Source organism: Cavia porcellus, unplaced genomic scaffold (genome assembly GCF_034190915.1).
Source record: "Cavia porcellus strain 051 isolate PalLab524CR breed Dunkin Hartley unplaced genomic scaffold, mCavPor4.1 scaffold_12, whole genome shotgun sequence".
NCBI classification, from domain to species: Eukaryota; Metazoa; Chordata; class Mammalia; order Rodentia; family Caviidae; genus Cavia; species Cavia porcellus.
The window spans coordinates 25,086,159-25,107,718 of NW_026947495.1; the positions used below are offsets into that span (position 1 = coordinate 25,086,159).

The following is a 21,560-nucleotide window of genomic DNA, read 5'->3' on the forward strand; positions in this document are numbered from 1 at the left end:
AGGAACGAAGGATAAGAGCAAAATAGGGAAGTGCTGATCCAGTCCTCCAACCCTCTGGGCATACACATCTGTGTCAGAGGCTGAGGGAGCAAAGGCAAAAAGGGCCAGTTGGGCCCCTGGAGCAGAGGCCTTTCCAGAGCCAGCAGCTCCTTTTCTAAAGTCTAACATTAGTCGTGGCGTTTTCTCTCCTGAAGTGAAATTTGTGAATATAACCTGCCTACATGGCTAATCTCAAAAGAAGATTTGTTTCATTAGTCTAATATAAAGGAGAAATAAAAGGGAAAATTTCCTAATAAAGGAATGCATATTTTAATGTCGTGTATCTAAGAACTGAATTAAAAGATATGTCGTTTCCTTCCTTACAATGAACATTTGTGTTTAAAAGAAGTAAGCCATTTGAGTGAACATTTTCAGCCGTTTTTACTTGAAAATGACATTGTGGATCAGCTAAATATAGGAGTGTGTATACATAGCACACATATATAAGTGACACCAACCAGATAGCTACAAATATAGACCAAAGGAGTATTTTACTAACGTCTGATATGTTGAGTGGTTTTGACTTTGTTGCCATGATTTTTCCAAAATGATAACAGCACGAGTGAAGTTCCAAATAAAATAGAGTACAAATATTTCTTGATTTACATGTTAATTTTTTTAAGTGTACATTAAAACTGTATCAAAGAGTTAGATTCTGTGAATCCACATGAAACTCCTGAAGGGCATCTGAAAGTTATTTGGACTAGGACAGGTTAGTGGTAGAGAGCATGCTTAGCATGGCCAGAGGCCTGACTTCAGTTCCCACTATACAAAAAAAAACAAAAAAAAAAAAAAAAATTGAGAAATAGGTCATGCTTTATGTACAACTGTCTTGGGCATCATTGGATGACATGTGTCCCTGGTCCCCACCCACAGGCTAAGGGCAGCACCTCAGCCATTGTGGAAGCTGGAAATGTACTCACCACTGTCTTAAAGAGGTACAAGGATAAAAGTGGAGACCCGATTGTTTAATTGATTCAGTTCAAAGAACGGCTTCTTGATGAACTCAATTGCCAATATGCATGCTTGATATCTTTGCCAACACTTTGTTCTTAAAACAAAACCTCTTTTAGGTTAAAAACTGCTGACGTTAAGCTCTTCTGCTTACAGATTACTTTTATAAATTTCAGGCTCCAGTGTTACCCTAATGATTATTCCTGAAACCATTCAAAAAGTTCTGTTTTTCTGATGGTATCATTTTTCTTTCTGTCACTTTTTGTATGTATTATTATTTATCCTCTTACAACTTTTACAACCTTGATTTTTATTGCCATTTTCTATGCTTACCTGTCTGTCCTAGCTGGGATAACTGATACTGATTTGATCTAGGTGATTTTCAGGGCTATGCTGGTCAGCTTTCCACTGCTAGGACAAAATACTGGACCTGACAAACATAACTCAAAGAAGGAAAGGGTTATTTTGGTTCAGGTTTCAGGTTTCAGCTTGTAGCCCTCTGGCTCAAGGTAGAAATGTGGTGGAAAGGCATGGTAAAAGAAAGCTGTTCAACTCCAGGAAGCAGAGAACAGGAGAGGAACCTGAGAGGAGGAGGCTGAGGCCCACACAGCTGGTTATGGCTGAGAGTAAATGTTCACCGGGATTCAAAGCCACTGCTTAGCATGCATAGTTCTTGGGTTCCATTTCCAGCAACACACACACAAACAAACCCACCTGTCATGTAGTTGTAACATTTTCTTATTTGCAAATGGAATTCTGGATATGGAACCATCACTTTTTGTTGTTATTTGCTGTTTACTTAGGTTTATCATTGTCAAGGAGAAAGAGAGAAATGTCTTGTTAGCTACACGGATACAGTTCAGTACCATTAAAACAGCATAATGCTCCATCCAGCACTGACGGTTTTTCAAAAAAAATTTCATCATCTGTGAAACTGAAGATTGTGTTTCTCTTTTCCAGCTGACATCCCAGCATCCTTACGCTGAAGTTTTCATTGGCCGGCCACATGTTTGGACTGTTGATCTCAACAATCAGGAGGAAGTAGAGGATGCAGTGAAAGCAATTTTAAATCAGAAGGTTGTATCTTTTATTTCACCTCTTCTCACCCCATTTGTAAAGTGACCTGCAAGTATAGTGGGGACTGAAGTCAGGCCTCTGGCCATGCTAAGCATGCTCTCTACCACTAACCTATCCTAGTCCAAATAACTTTCAGATGCCCTTCAGGAGTTTCATGTGGATTCACAGGGACTGTAGGCCCTTGGATTCTATAATGGTGCTTTCCCACGTTAGCTGAAGCTAGAAATAGCCAAAGCTGTAGGATTTGGCCTGGCAGCTTCTTGGATGTTTCATGAAATGGAAAATGGAACTGGCATCCAGGCATGGGCGTGGGTTCTACAGAACCTTTTGACAAGACTCCTGGGTCACAAGATTGGGAAGAGGCACTTGAATTTTACTTCATTCATGATCTAATTGTGACACTTATAGAAATTTAAAAAGATAGCTTTGCTTCTTTTCCTTTCCCCACAAACACAGATAGAGGTAGCTATGGGAAAGGTTTTTGTAGGACATTTGTTTATTTGATTTTTCTACAATGAGTATTTGGTAGACTCTTGTAAAGGTAACTAACTTTTCTGGCCTGTCCTGATCAATTTAGCAGACATTTGTTAAGCTCCTACAGTGTACAGAATGTGTCTTTTGAGACACCCTGGAAAGAGAAGGGTTGTTTACTTCCACAGACATAGTTGAGTCTGGCTCCCTCTGTAGCAAGTTTACTGCCCTCTGGGGATGCTATTAGTTATCCAAGACTGCTGTGAACTCTTTTTGGTGAACCTGCCCCTGTATTTCTTACTAGAACATTTTTTATACTTGGTTATAACATTTTAAGAGAAGCGTATACACAATACATAATGGTGGGCAAGATTCACGCACACTAGATTTGGGTTCTAGTTTCTAGCAACATTCCCTCATCTGTCATGTAGCTAATATTACCTATCTTATTAGTCACTTATGCAGACTAACTGAGATCATATATATGTTATATTTAAGTAAAGTGTCTACCACATAGTGTCCAGTTAACATTTAAGTATTCATGTTTATTAGTTGATAGCCTGAGTTCCACTAGATTCTAAGGAACATAAGGGCAACAAGTATATCTGTCTATTTTATTCCCATTAAGTATGCCTCACCATTGTGGTCTACCGGATGGATGGATGAGTGGATGAACAGATGGACAATAGAAAGAAGGGAGAGAAGCATTGAGGTTTCCATACCAGCACATAGATATAACACAAAGCAGAGGTTGTCTATGCCATAAGTACCATACAGAAAATATAGGGGTAAAAGTAGGAGGCTTTCTGGAAAACACTTCACTGTGAGTTAAGCCTTCTAGGGTAAGTAAGAGTTCGCAAACCAAAACTAAGGGCATGGATTCAGGGCATGGTGTAAAGCGGAACAAGATAGAGATCCATCTTAGGAAGAATGACCAGGTTGCCCCTGTGAAGAGCCATGTTTCCCTTTGGAAATAAAATGGAATAACCCATTTGCGGCCCAGTGCATAACTCAATTTCAATTAATTCTTAGCATTTCCAGGGCAACAAGCACACTCTGAAGCATTATTCATGCCCTGTCCCCTTAAAGTAGGATCTGGCATATGGCTGTCAGCTTTCCATTAATAAGTTGCAGTTCCAGTGCCAGCTTCCACAGTGCCTGGCCTAAGTGCCCAACCTGAGGTGACAGCACATAGAAGCGTCTAGCGGACTGTGGCACCGGGCTGCCTCAGCTGCACCATCGGGTGTCATTCCTGACATGGAATGATCTCTTGTGTTTGTTGCTGCTGCTGCTGCTGCTGTTTCAGTAGGGACGATTGGGCCTGTGGGCTTTGCACTGAGCTATATTGCCAGCCCTTTTTATTTTGCGGCATCATCTCCCTAAGTCTCTGCCCAGGCTTAAATGTCCCATCCTGCTGCCCTTTCCCTGGTAACGGGCATTCACCACCATGTCTGGCTCTTCTTTTTTGAATCCCCAAGACCCTTGGTGTATTCATAAGTTACCTAGAATACTCTGGGTAGCTTAAACATCAAAAACATTACCTCTCATTCTGGGAAGACAGATGCCTGAAATCAAGATGTCTGCAGGATCATCCTCCCTTAGGAGACTACAAGTGAGGAAAATAGTCCACTCATATTGGAGATTTCATTTTCTGTAGTCAGTAATGGTCCCAAACATTGAAGGGGAAATTCAAGAAATACAGTCATACTTGGCTTACAGCAGGTAACCAATATACATAAAATTGTAGTTTAGGCTAGTCTTAATCTCACTTATGTAGCCCAGGCTGGCCTCAGACTCACAGCCATCCTCCTGCCTCAGCCTCCCAAGTTCTGGGATTACAGGCACTTGTTACCCCATTCGGCTGTGTCATACATTTTAAACTGGTCCTTATCCAGAGGAACATGATGAAATCTTGTGCTGTCCGACTGAATCTCATCTGGGACTTGAATCAGCACTCTGTGTAATGTATCCACGCCATATTTGCTATCCTCTCTGGTTAACTTACTTAGCGTTCATCTCAATTATCAGATCAACTCCTGTGCTATCCCAGTATTTGTTGCAAAGGGCTGAGTACTGTTCCTTGGTTTCAGACCCACCAGGGGTCTTAGAATGTATCCCCTGCTTATAAAAGGGTATTCTAGCTTTTGGCAGCTACAAGCATTCCATGACTTGCCACCTCAGAGCTTTAATTTCTACCTCCATCATGTGCCTTCTTCCTGTGTCGCTGTTATTCCTCTTCTTACACTGGGTTAGGACCCACTTGAATTCAGCGTTGTATCATCTTAATTACATCTGCAGAGCTCCTACTTCCAAGTAATGCGCATTCAAGGTACTGGAGATTAAGACTTCAGCATATCTTTTGAGGAGGTGCAATTCAGCCTACCCAGAACACTTAGTTAAGTACACATGCCCTTTTAATTTGAAACCTGAGTAGAGGTACCACACTTTGGATTAAGGAACGCAGAACTTTCTATGTAACAGATCACTTTGCCAAACCAGAATCCAAGGTGAATCTCTGGTGTATGAACCCCAAGCATGAGGGCTTAGTTCTGTATAGTCACTTCCACATGGATTTGTTCTGTTCACTCTGTGCAACCTCTCATGCTTCATGGTTAAATTAAAACCCTATCCAACTTTATGCCACATTATTATGAAAAGTATTTAAGGCCACTTTAAAAATTGTTAGTAGTGCACATTACTTACAAGCTTTATCTTAATTTTTCTGCAATTCTGTATTATTGTCATCTTAATAGATGAGAAAATTAAGGCTTACAGAAGGTAACCAGTTTACATAAGATCCCATCAGGAAGAACCTGGATTTAAATTCAGGAGTTTAGTTGTTAAGATAACACAGATTTTAAAAAGAAAAGAAAAGCATGAAACAGAGTAAAGGAAAAGAATGCGAAAGAGGGAAAGAATGGAGTAAGCAATGAGATTAATATAAAAACTTGTCATAAAAATCTTTATACTTGTTAGAAATGGATCAGCAATTTAGGGCTGAACTTTCCCACACATAGTTCCAAGATCGTAAATTATGACATTCAGGAAAAAACTAAAAGAAAACATGACTTAACTTTCAAGAGAGAAAAAAATATTGTGGTAGTTTATCCTTGTAATCCCAGCTCTCTGAGAGGGCAAAGTAAGGAGAGCACAAGTTCAAGTACAATCTGGACAACTTAGACTCTGTCTCAAAAAAAAAAAAAAAAAAAAAAAAAAAAAAAAAAAAAAAAAAAGCTGGATATAGCTCAATGCAAAGGCTCTAGGTTCAAATCCCTAAGGAAAAAAAGAGATCCAGGTCAGTAAAGCCAGGCTGAGGGATAGCTCAGATGCTGGAATTATCTGACAGCAACTTAGTGAAAAAAGTACAAAATATGTGAACAGATGGGAAATTTCAGCCAAGAGATAGAAGCTATTTTTTTAAGCCAAATGGTAAATGCTAGAAATAAAAACTACAACATCAAAAATGAACTAATTTTAGAAGTTCATTCAGTGGACTTCTCATCACACTGCTCACAGCAAAAGGAAAAAAATGAGAGAGCTTCAAGATGTTTCAATAGAAATTATCCAAATTGAAATGCAAAGAGAAAAGGAAATGAAACAAAAGAGTCTGTGATGTCCATGGGATAATATCAGGTAACTTAGGTATAGCCAGAAACTCACAAGGGAAGGAGAATAGCACAGAAGAAATAACTGAAAAGGTATTAGCTAATAATTTTTCAAATAATGAGTGAGATTAATTTATGGATCCTAGGAGCATGGTAAACCTAACCAGGATAAAGAGCAAAAAGCAAAACACAAAAAAATTCAGGTACATCATAATCAAATGATGAAAGCAAAAATAGGAAAAAATTCTTGAAAGTAGCCAAAGAAAAATTTATTACACTCAGGATAATAATGGTGTGAAACATATCCAACTTCTCATCCAAAATAAAGGAAACAGTAAAAGGATCCCCAAGAGCTGGAATATGTAGGCCTTTGAATAGGCAGCTTAGGAATTCTGAATTTTTAAGTATGGCAAAAACCTTTAAACAGAAGGATGACATGACCTAGTGTACATTTGGAATTGTCAAGGGAAATTACAAGATTTCCCTAACCCTAAATTCTATTGTAAGTAAATCTCTATTTACTAACCTTGACTCCAAATGGAGGTTTTCTGAGACTCTCCCTCATTGATGAGGCCAAACCATGCCTGTCGGGTAGAACCATTCAGGGTTGACCAGACCTTCAAGGGCAGTTCCCTGTAGAATCACCTCCTGACCTGGGAAGGAGTGGCTTCCAGTAGACACAGGACAGTCAGGAAGAGGAAATGTTGGAGAATATGGATTCATGGAAAGTTTCCAGGGCCAGCACAAACTCCTCTTTGCTGCCTGCAGGGACCCTGCCTGCAGGCCTGCCCGGATAAGTAGGGGCTCTTTTTCCACAAAGCCTGGTGAGGAGCAAGGCATCCTTGCTTCTCCACTTGGGTTTTTCAGGGACTGGATATGGTTTCGGCCTTCTCTTTCATTCAGTATCTCAAAGAGGCCTTGGCTTGTTCCTGAATGACTGTTGGACAGAAAAGTGCTTCATCTTACCTCCCAGAGAGTCTTCCCAAGCAGGAGGCCCTCCTCCCACCCAGGGCACAATGGTTAGTTGGCTAGCTGGACTCATTGGAAGCACAGTAACATACTGTTGTGTTTTGTTTCACTTCTTTTTGTTTTGTTTTGTTTGCTTTTTCTTTACAGAAAAATTGTCTGTCTAAAAAGAGTAAAATTGCCTCAGATCCATGAATGAGTCCATGTCCTTTTGATTAAATTGGGTGTAGATAGTAGAATAGAAGAAGAACATTTTGCTACAGTGAGCTCTTTAAATGTCCTGTAATTTTCTGTGTTTTCTGTGGACACCCTTCGAAATATGTTGTCAGAATGACCCTGGGAATTTAGCCTACTTTCTGCCAAGGAACTGAGTCTGCTGGTCTCATGACAGCTGCCTGCCAGTGTATGTTTATTCCACTCTGGAAATTCTACTCAGTTTATAAGCAAACCCAGATATACCATGTCCTCTCTTTTAGATGGCTTTCTTTAGTGTCTTCTGTAAACCTTTGAAAGGAGACGTACGTCTAGGCCATTTATAGAAAGCTTCTAGAGCTGCCCATGGCCTGAGTAAGTGTTCTTTGTAAGAAAGTGTACATTTTGTATGAAGAGCTATGTCCAGGTCAGAGAGGGGCTGCAGGTACAAAAGGCTGAACTGGGAAGGAGCAAGCTGGGACTGTGAAAGGCTGCTCTTCAGAAATGAGTGCTGGCCTCTCCTCTTCAGGACAGTACTTCCAGCTCAGCTTCTTCTAGCTCTTTCTGGACAGATGTGGATGGATGTGGCTGAGATCCAGCCTTCATGATGCTGACTGTGTCTGGTTGTGTATTTAAAGATATACTATCAAATTCTTTGATAGCATGGCCTAAGTTTTCAAACATAACGTGTGACTCAGCAGAAGAAAAAGGGAGTGGGAGCCCCAAGCCCCCCAGTTACCTGGCTGCCCACCGGGAATGCCCCCTCTGCTGATTGTCCCATTTGCAGCAGGCCTGCTTGTCCAGTTCCCTCGCTGTGGATTCAGAGAAGTGTAGGTGTAAGAAGGAACTGGTGGGGCTGCCCCTTTCCCTGACACTGACAGATGCTGTTGGGTTTTCAACAGCTGTAACAAATGGGATTGTAGGTGGTTTTCTCCCAAATGAAATTTCCATTTCGTATCAGTACAACCTTGAAAAAACAGGCCTCAGAGTGTTGGCAAATACTGTGTAGCCTGTGTTTCTTTTCCTTTTTCTCCAATATCACAGTATCAGTCAGGTATCTTCACCTACCCCCATGAAGCACCTTCCTGCTGCCCTGAAAATCTAGATTCCTCAATATAGAAATCTCAAGGCTTTGTGGAAATCCAGCAGTTGTCTTTCCCTCCCTTGTCTCACGACACTTCACAATCCTGAGCTGCTGTTTCCTCCATCTTTTCTTGTCAGATCTCTTAGTATTCCATCAGGCCAGAATGTCTTCCATATCTTGGCCCTCCCTGGTCTTGACTTTCTAGACTCATCACTGGCTTTAAAAGCCCAGCATGAACAGAAGTCACTGTTGACCATCTGGCCTACCAGAGCCATCTCGCCCAACTCCTTGTGACACTTGGACTTTGCTTTCATAGTACAAGTGCTTTGGCCCCCTCTGATCTCACTACTGATACAGACCAGTGCTTCTGCCAGTGCTTCGTGGGTCCTTAAACATCTCATTATGTGCATCTCTCAGAGTGGTCGTGCGTTCATTGAAGAGATGTCTGCTAAGTTCCTACATGTGTCCTACATGTGCTCAGCATGACAGACAAAAGGTTACAGCTATAGCCTTCACCCCATGGAGGTTAGCTGCTACTAAATGATACCCACTCCCTTTTTCTTATAGCCCTTTTACAGACAAGGTGTGTGAGTCTAGGAAACAGTAGGTGGTTTTCTCTGGTCTTCACTGAGGGAAGAGCAGTGAGATGGTGAGCCCTGTCTAGTGACTTCCAAGGCTGTTGTCTTAACCCTTCCGGTGATTGCTTCAGGCAGGCATCAGTGCCTGTAGATGGAGGGAGTGAGTAGGGGTCTGGTAAGGCTCAGCTGTCCTGTGTCATCCTCTTTCATGGTGCCATTATGTGTTTCTGCAGATTGAGCCATACATGCCGTATGAATTCACCTGTGAGGGAATGCTACAGAGGATAAACGCATTCATCGAGAAGCAGGTAAGGTTCTTTAGAAGTCTGTCTGTCTGTCTTTGCTGCCCACTGCTCCCTGTTCCCTAGAAGGCATCCATAATAGTTCACTATGTTACTGTAGGGATTTGCTTACTTTGGAAGACACCAGAAGCTGGACAATAGTTGGTGGGAATTTTAAGTGCAACATGGTCCTGATCTACCTGAGAGCCAATTTTTCCTTGCAGTGTGTTCTTAGTGAGAGTGGATGGTGCCGTGGATCTGCATAATAGGATAGGCCCAGTAAGCAAGAAGGAGATGGAGACTCCCTGACCCCAGGCCTGTGCCCAGGAGGTTCTGGGGATATCATGAAGCCTGGGGCAGTGGGGGACCCAGATGCCCTCATTTTTCACTCTAAGAAAGAAAAGACAGAAACTAGGTTTCTAAGCATTCCTTTAATAGGATATGCTCTGAAATTCTAAGCATTTTAGGACTTTTTAGTGGTTTCTAACATCTTTTCAAATAAGACCCATTTCCAGATGAAACCTAGGTATACAAAACAGATCAAAGCAGAGCTCCAGTTCCATTGTGGGAGAGGGCACTCACAGTCCTGCAACCCTCAACAGCATTTGGAAACTACTGTTTGTATTTTAATTCCTCGGACTTTAAAAGCAAAACCTAGCTAGAAATAGACTAACTCCAAACCCCCCTAGGTAGGGGAATCTGAACTCCTTGACCAGATTCCAGAAATAAGGGGCTCCCCTTCAAGGGTGAGGCCTAGTGTTTCATGGCAACCAAGGGATCTTTACACAATGAGGGACATGGACGGCTGAAAATAGAAATTCAAGTAGACACACAGATTGAAGGCCCAGTAGAGGCTTCAAAGGAAGGGCAGGTGGTTTGAGACTGAAGCTGTGGGGAAGTTAGACACCAAGCTGCAGGGTGTGGGCCTCAGGGTGACCTGCCCGACTATCTGGGCTTTCAGCAGTGGCAAGAATGCTGCAGCCCGGGCGGCTGGCCTCTTTTCCCGGTGCTGTATGCATGTGGTTATGTGAGTTGGGCATACACTTCTCAGTCTCTATGTGCCTCTGAGGGCTAAGCTGAAACAGCTAATACACACATAGTGCTCAATAAATGCAATTTAGTACTATTGATTACTTGATACATTATGCTGTATTATAGCATTTTATATGCCTATTATAATGCTGTAATTGTAATACATTACTCATCAGACTTTATCATGAGTGCTGAGCATTTGAATCATTGGCTCAGTCGATCTTTGTGTGACTGCAGAGTGACAATATTATCATAACACTAGCAACCACATGTACAGGTCTAGCCAGCATGTGCCAGATACAGCAGACAGTACCAGCACTCCCTTATCCATGTTTCACTTTCTGAGGTTTTCATTACCCATGGCCAACCATGATCTAAAAATACTAGTTAGGAAATAGCAGTATAATACATTAATTTTGAGAGAAAGAGACCATATCCACATAACTATTACTACAGAATAATTGTTCTTAACCTCAGTAGTTGTGAATTTCTTGCTGTGCCTAATTTTTAAAAGAAACTTTATCATCAGTAAGAGATCATGTGGGAAAACATAGTTTGTATAGGATTTAGGACTGTACCTGGATGTAGGGATCTGAGACGGGTTTGGAGTGTGTCCTGAGGGTAAGAGGGGCTGCTGTGTAATGTCTCAGTCTCTGCATTATGGGACACTCAGTGATAGGGATGGGATCAGGATGTCACATAGGTCTAGGTAGGGAATCTGAGGCCAAGTCTGTGCCGTCAGCATGTGTGGGGGGCTTAGGAGGTGGCAAGTGTCTGGACTTCAGCTTCTCATCTTCCAGCTGCTCGGACTCCCCATAGGTGTGGAGTGGAGCTCCAGGTCTCCTTTGGCCTTGGGTCCTGAGACCTCACACTGTGCCTAATGTCCATCTCAGAGGCTTTTTTGAGCTCTTACTAGATCCTGGGCCTGCTTCCAAACACCTTTCTCTTCCTTTCTTGATTCCTCTACATTCCTAGTCTATCGATAGGCTTTCTTAAGCAGGAAGATCTCATTCCCCAAATAGACCTTGCTAAGTGCTCAGTAATAGAGGGGCTGCCCTGTCTTGTTCAGCTTCCCCCAGGATGCCTGACACAGCAGGCACACTGTTTCCCCCAGTAATAGGGAAACAGGAAGATAAGTGACTACACACTTCAGAACCAGGAACTTGCCTTGGGCTTCATAATCTGGATAACATGGTGCTGAAATTCTCTTCTGGAAAATATGCTAGTAAAACTGCCCTTTCCCGTCAACTCCTAGCTTTAAAGATTTCTGCAGAGCTGTACACTTCACATTAACCCAGATTTCTTTCCTGTTTTTGCTCTTGGCTCATTCATGTGGTTTGTGACTGTTTGTCACCTGGAGCATTTTGTCGGCTATGATGCCATCAAGGAAGAGATGTCAGAGGCACAGCCCCTAACCTCCAGTGTCTTGAGTTTCACTGAGGAGACAGCCAAGTCCATATCCTTGGGCCAGTGTAGGTTAAGCCTTACACTAGTGACAGCCAGCGTGCTTTGGGGTCACATCACTCAGCCTGCAGGAGGAGAAGGGGAAAGTGAGGAGGAGTGCAAGGCTTCTTACCAGAGCCACAGGCTGAAGGCAGAACAGGAGGATGGGAAGGGCTGCCAAGTCAAGATGCCAGTGCCTGAGGAGAAAGAACATAGGTGTGACTGAAGAGAGAGAAGAGACAAAGCTAGAGCAGGAGACATTGTGTGGAGAGACCCCGAGGCTCAGCTTACGCGTTCTGATTTGATCCTGGGAAACAGAATGAAAAGCACCCGAAGGAAAGTTTGAAGCAAGGTTCTATCGCTGGGTGAGTGGTGATGCTAGCAGACAGGTACTTCAGAAAAGTGTTTCTGGCAGTCTTGTGTTTGAGACATTTTTTTAAAAGACATTTCAATGAGCAGTATGAGGGCCATTCTGAGTTTAGACCAGGAATTCTGTTGGGCATAAAATGTTTCTCCTTCCAGGCAGAAGTCAGATCCCATGGCTCACACATCAGGTCTTCTTCCTTTGAGTATTAATTCTAATGTTGAAAAGCTTGGAGCATTTGTTATTTTCATAGCTAGCAGAGTATCTTCAAATGGCAGTGGGATGGAGAGAAAGGTGCTTCTGGGATGGACAGGAAACCAGCTCCCGGGGGAAGAGCTTCCTGTGCTGTGTACTTCAGGGGCCACAGAGCTCAGCGGCTGACCGTGGCTCCCAAAATCTTCGATGTGGAACACAGATGCTTTTGTCAAGCTTGTCCTTAACATTTGCCCAAGGCGCAGGAGCAGAGGAAGCTAATTGACAGCCACTGAGAGCACGGTGTGTCGCGGGACAGCTGAGCAGTCACCGGCAGAGTACATGAAAGAAGTGGGCTCCAGAGAACCCATGTGCTCACTTCTCTAGATGCCCCCACACTTTGCTCCACTGAAATGGGTTGGGATTGTGCACTGTTTAAAACAAGCTCCCTAAAAGAGACGCAGCCTGCAGCCAAGGGAACCCCCGCTGTAGTCAGACCCAGCAGGGTCATTCCCTAAGGAGAACCTGAGACTCATTAAAGTTTTCAGGAAGCATTTTGGGGGAAGGTATCTGTTGGTCTCAGGGCAGAGAGCATAGCAAGTTTTTGAAACAATATGTCCCTGTTGCTGTCTGAAAACTACACACATGCTCTTCAACTCTACCTCCCATAAAGACCCTCTCCATAGAGAGGATAGCCACCCACAGTCATATGGCATGTAGAGAGCTGTGTAATTTACGTGCAATGTCTACTGTGGATATGGAGGGACCGGAAGCGTGAACTTCACAAGTGGAGTCAGATTCCAGGGCAAGTGAAGCTAGAGAGACCTGGGACTGAAGTACGGTAGAGGTGACACAGTTCACAAGGAAAGAGGAACAGTCATTGCAAGGGGGAGAAGTGGGGACTATCTGGGGGAGCTGGGCTTGTAATGATGAAGCACTGCACCCTGGCTTCTGGCTGCGGGATTTCACAGCTTGGCTCAGGCACTGCTTTCTCTGACCTTGGGCATGTTCCCTAACCTCCCTGTGCTGTGTCCTCTTTGTGATACAAGGATAATGCTGCTTATCCTGTAGAACCTCTGGAGGAATCAATAGATAGATATGTATTTGGAGCTGGCAACTAGCCCTGGCCATGAAGGGACTCTGAAAGCCTCAGCTACTCCCTGCCTGAGGAGCCCAAATCCAACCAGCGTGTGTTTTCCTGACAGACCATGAAATTCGCGCCGTGCAAAGGTGCAGTTCAGTGATTTGTTGGCAAATGGCTACAAGTGTACAATTACCACCTCTACCTAGTTGTGTGACATTGCCATCACCGTGCAGTGTTACTTGTTTGCAATCTGTTCTTGCTTCTGCCACAGCCCTAGGAAACACAGAAACTCATCTGTGTTCTGTATCAGCTTTGCTTTCCTGAAGACTTATGGCTTTTTCACTTGGCATCATGTTGAGTTCTTCCATGTTGTAGCACATAGACCACAGTATGCACTTCCGTTCACCGGGTGATTGATACTCGAGTTGTTCTGACTATTGTGCTGAATGCTGTTGTGAACACCCACACACACCCTTTGTGCAGAACTGTGTTTCTGTGTCTCCTGGTCAGATCTCTCACAGTCAAAGGTTAGGAAATGTAACAGATTTATGTGAACTCTCAAGGTGCAGTCATGGCTCAGTTGGTGGGCGAGTGCAGCGGTCATGGAGAACAGTTCTTGTGGCTCAGCTTCACAGACACCATCTCTGTTGCCTTAAGAAAACACAAATGGACACCACTTCCAGGAAGCACCCCATATGTGGACAGAGTTTGTTTCCTTTCATGGGACAGCTCTGGTGGCTGAGATGTGTTTGATCTAGCCAGATCATCAGTATTCATTGAACACTTTCAATACCAGAGCCTGGCTCACAAATGTGTCGTTATCTCTCAGAGAGCTAGCTGGACGTAGCCCAAACCCCATTTTATGGCCCAGAACCTGTCTCATTAGCCCCTTTACCCACTGCTTTTTCTCCCTTGCAAGTTTCTGACCTTCCTCCCTCTATCTGCTGTCTGCAGACCTGTACATTTAACCTTGTCTTCTTGGTTTCAAGTAGCGTGGCTTTCCACAGAAGTCTACTTGCCTATAATGCATTGTGGACTTTGAAAATCTGCTAGATTTGCCCAGGGTCAGGTTGGGTAGAGTCTGGGGGACGACCCCGTCAAGTACCACACTCCATGTTCTCCATGGCCCCTCTGCCCGAGCGCCTGTTTACTCCATGCAGGTCACCTTCCTGCCTGGCCAGCAGCCTGCACCTAGTGATCTGTTAGCCAGCGGCCCTGCCCTTCTGCTCGAGCCCTCTAGAGGCTTCCATGAATAATGTCTTTGCACCGTCACCCACCCTCCATTACCGAGGCAGCCCTTTTCCAGCACTTCACAGTGGCTTGCGCTGATTGGTCAGAAGCATGGCTTTATCTCATGAATTTGTCAGCGTGTTCCTATGGTTTATGTTTTCTGCATGGGAATGTGTAAGTCATCAAGCACATCTAGAAGAAGCTTGGTGACTGGCTGAAATAATGGTTCGAAAGGAATGCAGATGGTGTGTGTTCTAAGTGGGATCGTTCACCAGATTGAAAATAATTGTGTATGTCTCATTCTGGCTGCACAGATGCCTCACTAAGATGGAATAGTCCTCCCTTCTACTTCTGCTACTATCACAGGCCCAGGATGCCAAAACCATTTATTTCAATTCAGCAGCTCTTTATGGAGCTACAAAACACCATGTTACGGGTAAGCTGCTAACTCCTGTGCAGCCTACAAAGCCCATCCCAGAAGTCTCTGTCTTCTAGAAGCTGTCTCTGATTGCTGCCACCACCAGCTTCCCCTTGCCTGTAGTGTTAGTCCTTTCCTTTCCCTCTTCCATATGGCCTTTCTATTCTGTTTGGGCATCTGTTTTTTATATGTTGTTCTATAATGTTTTAAGTGTTGGCCCCTCCTACTATATTTGTACCAAATGTTTGAGCCCAGGGACTTGGTCTCCTTGTTTGTATTTATGGCTTTAATAGTCATTTCTAAAACAGTGAATGAATGCATGCTCCTCTACCTTTGAGCAGGTGTTTATTGAATGAGTGCTTACCATGAGGAGATAACTAGGCATCCATGTTAATCTGAGCCGCAGTCAGTGACAGCAGTGTCTTCCAGCTTTTGTGAGCACTCAGGAGTGGCTGTACCAGTGAGTGAGAGGTGGCTCAGACAGGGGCTTCATTTCAGTTATGCCCTCCAAGCAGGTGGTGAGGCCAGAGGTGGCTCCCATGGGTGCATTAGTTTATGGAATGCAGTCAGCTGAACTTCTACCTGGTCCCTAGCCACATGTCTTGGGGCACTGTCTTTAGCATCTCAGGAACTTGCTTGCCAGTCACTTCATTTTCATCTTACAGGAATAAAGGACAGATGGTACTGTCCCCATTTCATATGTGACGGCAGGCAGAGAAATCTTGAAGATATCTAGGGAGTCTCCCAGCTGGGGCCACAGTCAGAGCCCATCTCCTGAGCCCCCTCCCACCCTACCTCCCATCGTGCTTCCTGATGGCTCCTTCCTCTTCCCAGATGGTTCCCTAAGCTTTAAGATTGTCTTCCTGCTATTTTTTACTATTCTTGGTCCTGCTGGTCCCAAAACAGATCGAAAGGATGCCAAATAATCCCCAAAGTGTGTAGCAGCAGAGTGGCTGCAGTCCACATGCAGAATTTGGCTAAATGTGCCCATGAAAGAGGGGACCCGGGAGGGATGGCTGTCCTGGCACTCAAAGAAGGAACAGAGTAGGCACATCAGCCCTTTGTGGGGGGTATCCATGTAATCAGGTACAGCCTCTGCTGATGCCCCTAAGGCTGCCTCAAAAGCCTCCGAAGGAGGCAGCCCTTCCAGGGAGGGGTTCAAAGAGCATCTTGTGGAGCACCTGCCATTTGTCACCTTCTGTGGCTGCATTTTCCCACTGTGCTAGGCTACAGTTCATACAAGTTGAACTCAAGACCAGAGCGAGTAAAGACCCTCGGCACCATGGCGGTGGGACCTGGTCTCAGATCTTGTTATGACTGGAGATGCATTCCTTTGCCACATCACCTCCTTCTCAGACATAGAAGGGTCTTCTTTCTAACCTCAGTGTATACAGTCTAGTACAAGGCTAAGAATGAATAAGGAACAAGCCCAGCAGGCGCACATACACTCCCTCAGCTGTTTGCAGGGACATGTTAGGGAATGTGCCTATTTTCTTACAAGTCATAAAGGTAAGAACTGAGATTTCAGCCTTCCTGGGTATCTGTCACCCAGATGTGTGTCCAGGTGTGTCAGCAGCTGTCCGTTAACTAAAACAAATACCCAGAAAAATTAACTTTGGCCTAGGACAGTTGTATTTTGGCTTACAATTGTAAATATTCCAATCCATGATTGGTTAGGCTCATTGCTTGAGGCATATGGAAGCCCGTGTGATCGGGTGCATGGAAGCTAAGCATTTCTAAATGCATAGCTGAACCAAAACTCAACTCAAAGCCAGGAAGTAAAAGCGGCAGGAAGCTGCCCCAGGTTCTAGTATCCCTGCAGTAGTGCACGCCAGCGACCTCAAGATTTCCTGCAGTGGTGCATGCCAGCGACCTCAAGATTTCCTGCACTCCCAAAGCTCCACCCCACAGTAGTGCCACTTCCTGGGGAACAACCTTGTGACATACGGGCTTCTGAGAAGCACTCAGGATCCAAACTGTAGCCCCAGGTCTGGGCCAAAAGAAATTCAAAAAGCAAAGAGATTTTTGCGTGGCTTCTGATGCAGATGTGATCTGATACTAGATTTCCTGGTTGTTTGTCTGTCCTGTACTATTACACTGTAGGCTTTGGTGAATGGGAGATTTTAAAATCTCTTCATTGTAATATTGAAAAGCTGTAGAAGTTTTCAGTTTGCTCCTCTGGAATTAAAAACAGAGGTGCTACATTAGCCAGCCAGAAAAACAAGGGACACCTTACCTTTTCCAAATATCTATATATCCTGCAGCTCCAATTGTTTATTATTATTGGCTGATTCTTCCTACTTAATGACAGCCATCCTCATGGGATGGGCAGGGTTGCAAGACACAAGGCTCCCATACTGCACCCAAGACCCACACTGCTACCCACAGTTTAAAAGAGTAGATTGTTCACAAAATCATTAAGAATTAAGAAGTCTTCCTGCCCTAGTGCTGCATTGGTATCAGGACACTGTTTACCATCCCTGTGCCTCATTTTCAAAAGACTAAGTTGCATACTAATACCCTAAGTAATTGATGTATTTATGTTGTCTCAAGTTACAAATCTGATGAGAATACAGCTCCAGATTTCCTGCCCACTTGTGGGTGAAGCATTTGTTTGTTAATCTCCAAGCTCAGTCTCTAGGAGGCATGTGTCCTCAGCAGAGTGTGACAGGGCACAGCAGTGGCCTGCCTTGTTCCAGTCCTGATCACACTTTGCCAGCTCCAAGAGAAGTCAGCATCAGGTCATTACCTGCCTCTTGCCCTCTTCAGCAGCAAACAGTATCATTTCTTTTCAAGAAGCAAGGAAAAAGAGGCCAGGACCATTGAAAGCATCATTATCATCTCTGTTTTTTTTTTTTTTTCTGATGGGGAAACCGAGGCTCTGAGTATTACATATTTTCGCCCAGAGGTTCAGACGGCTAGTACAAGTGAGAGGCAGAATGAATCTCAAGCCCAGCTGCCTGAAGAACCTGGGAGTAGACTTTCTTTACTCCTTTTGTCTTTTGATTCCTTAAAAGTAACCCAAGCAAAGGTTTAAAAAGAAAAAGAAAAGGAGGCCCCTACTGGATGCAACTTGCTGGGGTGCCACACCCTCCCTGTTGTAAGGATTCCACCCTGGCAATGTGAGGCCCCTCCTGTGATGCCCCACATGACACAGGGTGGAGCACGGTACTTTTCCTCTGTGTGCCCTGAAGCTGGGAGCTCCAGGCCCTGAGATGACTAATTTCCTCGTGCACACAGGGGATGGGCAAGCTGAGGGAAAATAAAATATTTCAGAAGCACAGGCACTGCAAAGTCAACTTCCTGACCGTGTTCTACTTCTCAGCAGCAGACTGGCCGGCAGGGGTGTCCTCGGAGGAGCACCTGCATTTCCATGTCTTTGTGCCTCTTCTCAGTGTCTGTCACATGGAGGAGCACTCCAGGCTTCATTCCTTACCCTGCTGCTTTCCCTGCTCAGCGTGTCACAGAGACAATCACATGCGAGTGCTTGGAAGCCTGCCTCTTAGGCAGGTATTATTTGTCCTAAGACATATCTAGTTATAGACAACATTTAGATTGTACTGAGCCCTTTGCCTCTCCTCATGGGTGCTGCTTGCTACGCTCTCCTGCATCATCCTGGATATCTATGGAGTGGACAAGGTCTGCCATGGACCCAGGACCCCAACCACCCAGCACTCTCAAATGGATTTATTGGGTATTCACTCCAGGTCTCTGGCACAGAGAGTACCTCCAGCAGGTCAGGAGTCTGGGAATTGAGAGACATTCTGCCTTGGTGCCATTGACCGTGTACTAGGAGAGCAGGCATGGTGCCAGGGTGGTGAATTGCCCTCTAGATCCTGGAGTTCTGGCCCCACGCAGTCTGACCTTGTTGATAGGGCTGCCACATTCTGTTTTCATCCAGTAGGCACTGTGTCCCTGCCGAGCATAAGGATGGCACCATGTCAGGAGACATCAGAAATGCCTGCAAACACCTTGGTTTGATCTTTCACATCACAGTGTCTGCATCCTGCCACTGAGGTAAAACTGGCACTCACAAAACAGTATTATTAGGTGGCCAAATTAGCTTCTCAAAGGTTTCTGGAATCCAAGGAGAAAACAGAGCAGCAGGTAGTGCCAGACCTGAAGGTGGGCCTCCAAGGGCCAGCTTAAGCAGCCCCACTGCAGGCTTGTGGTCTTCCTGTCATCTTCAAATCCCACTGGGAGACACTGCTGTCATCTCCCCATCTGTGGTTTAGGAAGCTGGTGGCTGGAAAGGCCAAGACAGGGCCCAAGGGCATGCCCAACCTGAATCTGCCTGGCTCCCAGCAATCCCCTCCATCATTCTCCAGAGTGGAGCCTCCCATCAGCAGATTCCTTTGGCAGGCCTAGAGAGCACCAGTTGTCTCTTTGGTCCCTAGGCTGACACCTTCTTTTCATTTCAGGACTTCTGCCATGGGCAAGTGATGTGGCCTCCACTGAGTGCCCTGCAGGTGAAGCTTGCATCTCCCGGGCAGTCCTGCAAGCAAGTGTGCCAGGAGAGCCAGCTCATCTGCGAACCATCCTTCTTCCAGCACCTCAACAAGGCCAAGGACCTGCTGAAGTAAGTGGCAGGGGACAGAGGCAGCTCAGCCTCTATGTACTGCACTGCTGGGCAGAGCTGGCTGGAAAGGCATTACATCTTTGGCTGTAGGCTGTGAGGGGAAGATGTGGGAGGGGTAGCTGACTGTGGCACATTCAGGAAAATGAAGTCACCTGGTGTGCAGATGTACTTAGAATTTGAATGGTGTATTTGCACAAATAATACTACATCTGGGCTGGGAGCTGGTGGGAGGTGTTCGTTTTGCTCATGTGGCACCCAAGAACAGCAGTGGAAGAGGGCACAGAGCCAGGGGCACCAACAGACCTGTCCCAAAGACCCTTGGCAATGACTGGGTCCTCAGATGGTGCCCAGCAAAGCCCATGCGGCACAGAGCACAGCTTTCAGTCTCAACCTTGGAATCTAAAAGGACTAAGAAATAGGGAGAAGGAGCTGGCACAGAGCTGCCCCAGCAAGGTCCAAGCACTGCCTCCCTTACTTGCAGCCCCGCTGACTCTTGCACTGTCTTCAGGCATCTTTGGGATTCACTCATCAGGGGTCTGAACAAGCCTGGCTCTCCAGCCCTCAGCAGTGAGGCACAAGCTGCAGAGTGCTGCCTGGTGCTGCATCTGGGGGAGGGCCTCTGGTGCCCCTTGAATTGGTGCTTTTTAAATCTTTTCTTTTGTACTTGGAGTGCTTGTAGTAACCCTGTTCATTTCCCTTTCCATTAGCATTTTGAATTTGGCATCTGAAATTCCCAAATTTCCCTGCAAGGTTTCTTCTGGGTTTAGATCCCTGGTCCCTATCAATGCGAATTTCTCCCATTTTTCATCATCCTCATCTTGGTTATCCAGTGTTAATGAATTATCTAGCCTCCCCTGCTACCTTAATAACAGTGATAGGGGGTTTTCTCTAAAAAACCTGCTTTTGAGTAACAAGACACTTGTGCCTCAACTATAAATATTCAGTCCAAGGCTGGAAGAGGATGTTTAAGAAATGCAGTGGACCTGAGGTTCCGAGCTTGCCTGTCCCCTCTGATGGCTTCAAAGCTTCACAGCTGTCCACTGTGGTCACTATGCGTGGTCTGAGCTGGATTGGTCCCTCCTGTGAGGCGTCATATTCTCCAAGATGTCATAAAACTCTGTTTAGAGAAGGCAGCCCCTGGCACAAGTGGTGCTCTGGGCAGGATGCTGTTTATTCCAGTTCTATGGGAAGACTTGGAATCTGCCTTGACTCCATGGACCATCCACACAAAAGACAAAAAGACATGGCCAAAGACAGGAAGGCTGGGGTGTGCTCTGTGAGAGGCTGCTGTCTGACATGGATACAAAGCTGTTGGAGACACCAGAAATTTCTGGCTCCACATTGTAGACCTGAATTGTAGGGTCTCGTTGGGACTTTGCATTGGCTCCTCTTAGAGAATACTCCTGGAAAGTGGTAGCTTTTAGAGAATCCCAAGCACTCTGTGTTGGATGATTTAAATCACTGGGTCCATACTCAGCACTATCCTCATAGTTCTGTGTGCAGCCTCCTGGAAATGGAACCTACCCAGGACTCCTGAACAGTGTGGCTTCCTTCTTGTTTAGGCTTGGTGCTGCCATAGGGTCTTCCTCAAAGCTGGCATGCAGTCCACACCAGCAGCCCTGCACAGGCAGCCCACCTCCAGGGCAAGGATCAACAGGGACAGGAAGGACACCCAACAGCTGGGCAGGTGGCCAGTTCCATCAGTTTTCTCAGTGGAGATGAGAACACCCTGGTGATATATAGCCCTTACTGAAGATCAAAATGGCCCCTTTCAGGCAGCAGAACAGGCTCAAGACCACCAGACCAATATTAGAAAAGCCAGTCCCCTGGCCAGGCATCTCCTCCACAGAGCAGAGGGCCTGCGCTGTGGGCTGTGTTGTGGTATCACTTACCCCTGCCCTATCCCACTGGAGAGATACAAGTTTTGTTACAAGCAGGCTGGAAGGAATGGTAATTTTGCAATAAAGCCTT

General features: G+C 45.2%; 1 protein-coding gene across 5 annotated transcripts in view; it reads left to right on the plus strand.

Annotated features, from left to right (window-relative positions):
- Mgat5 (alpha-1,6-mannosylglycoprotein 6-beta-N-acetylglucosaminyltransferase) overlaps nt 1-21,560 on the plus strand; it is a 338,130-nt gene that overhangs the window by 306,896 nt on the left and 9,674 nt on the right. For all 5 annotated transcript variants that reach the window (XM_023561078.2, XM_063258973.1, XM_063258972.1 and 2 more), the window contains exons 14-16: nt 1,954-2,070; nt 9,200-9,274; nt 19,432-19,589. In XM_023561078.2, coding sequence (XP_023416846.2) covers nt 1,954-2,070; nt 9,200-9,274; nt 19,432-19,589 — 350 coding nt within the window. The remainder of the gene's footprint in view (nt 1-1,953; nt 2,071-9,199; nt 9,275-19,431; nt 19,590-21,560) is intronic.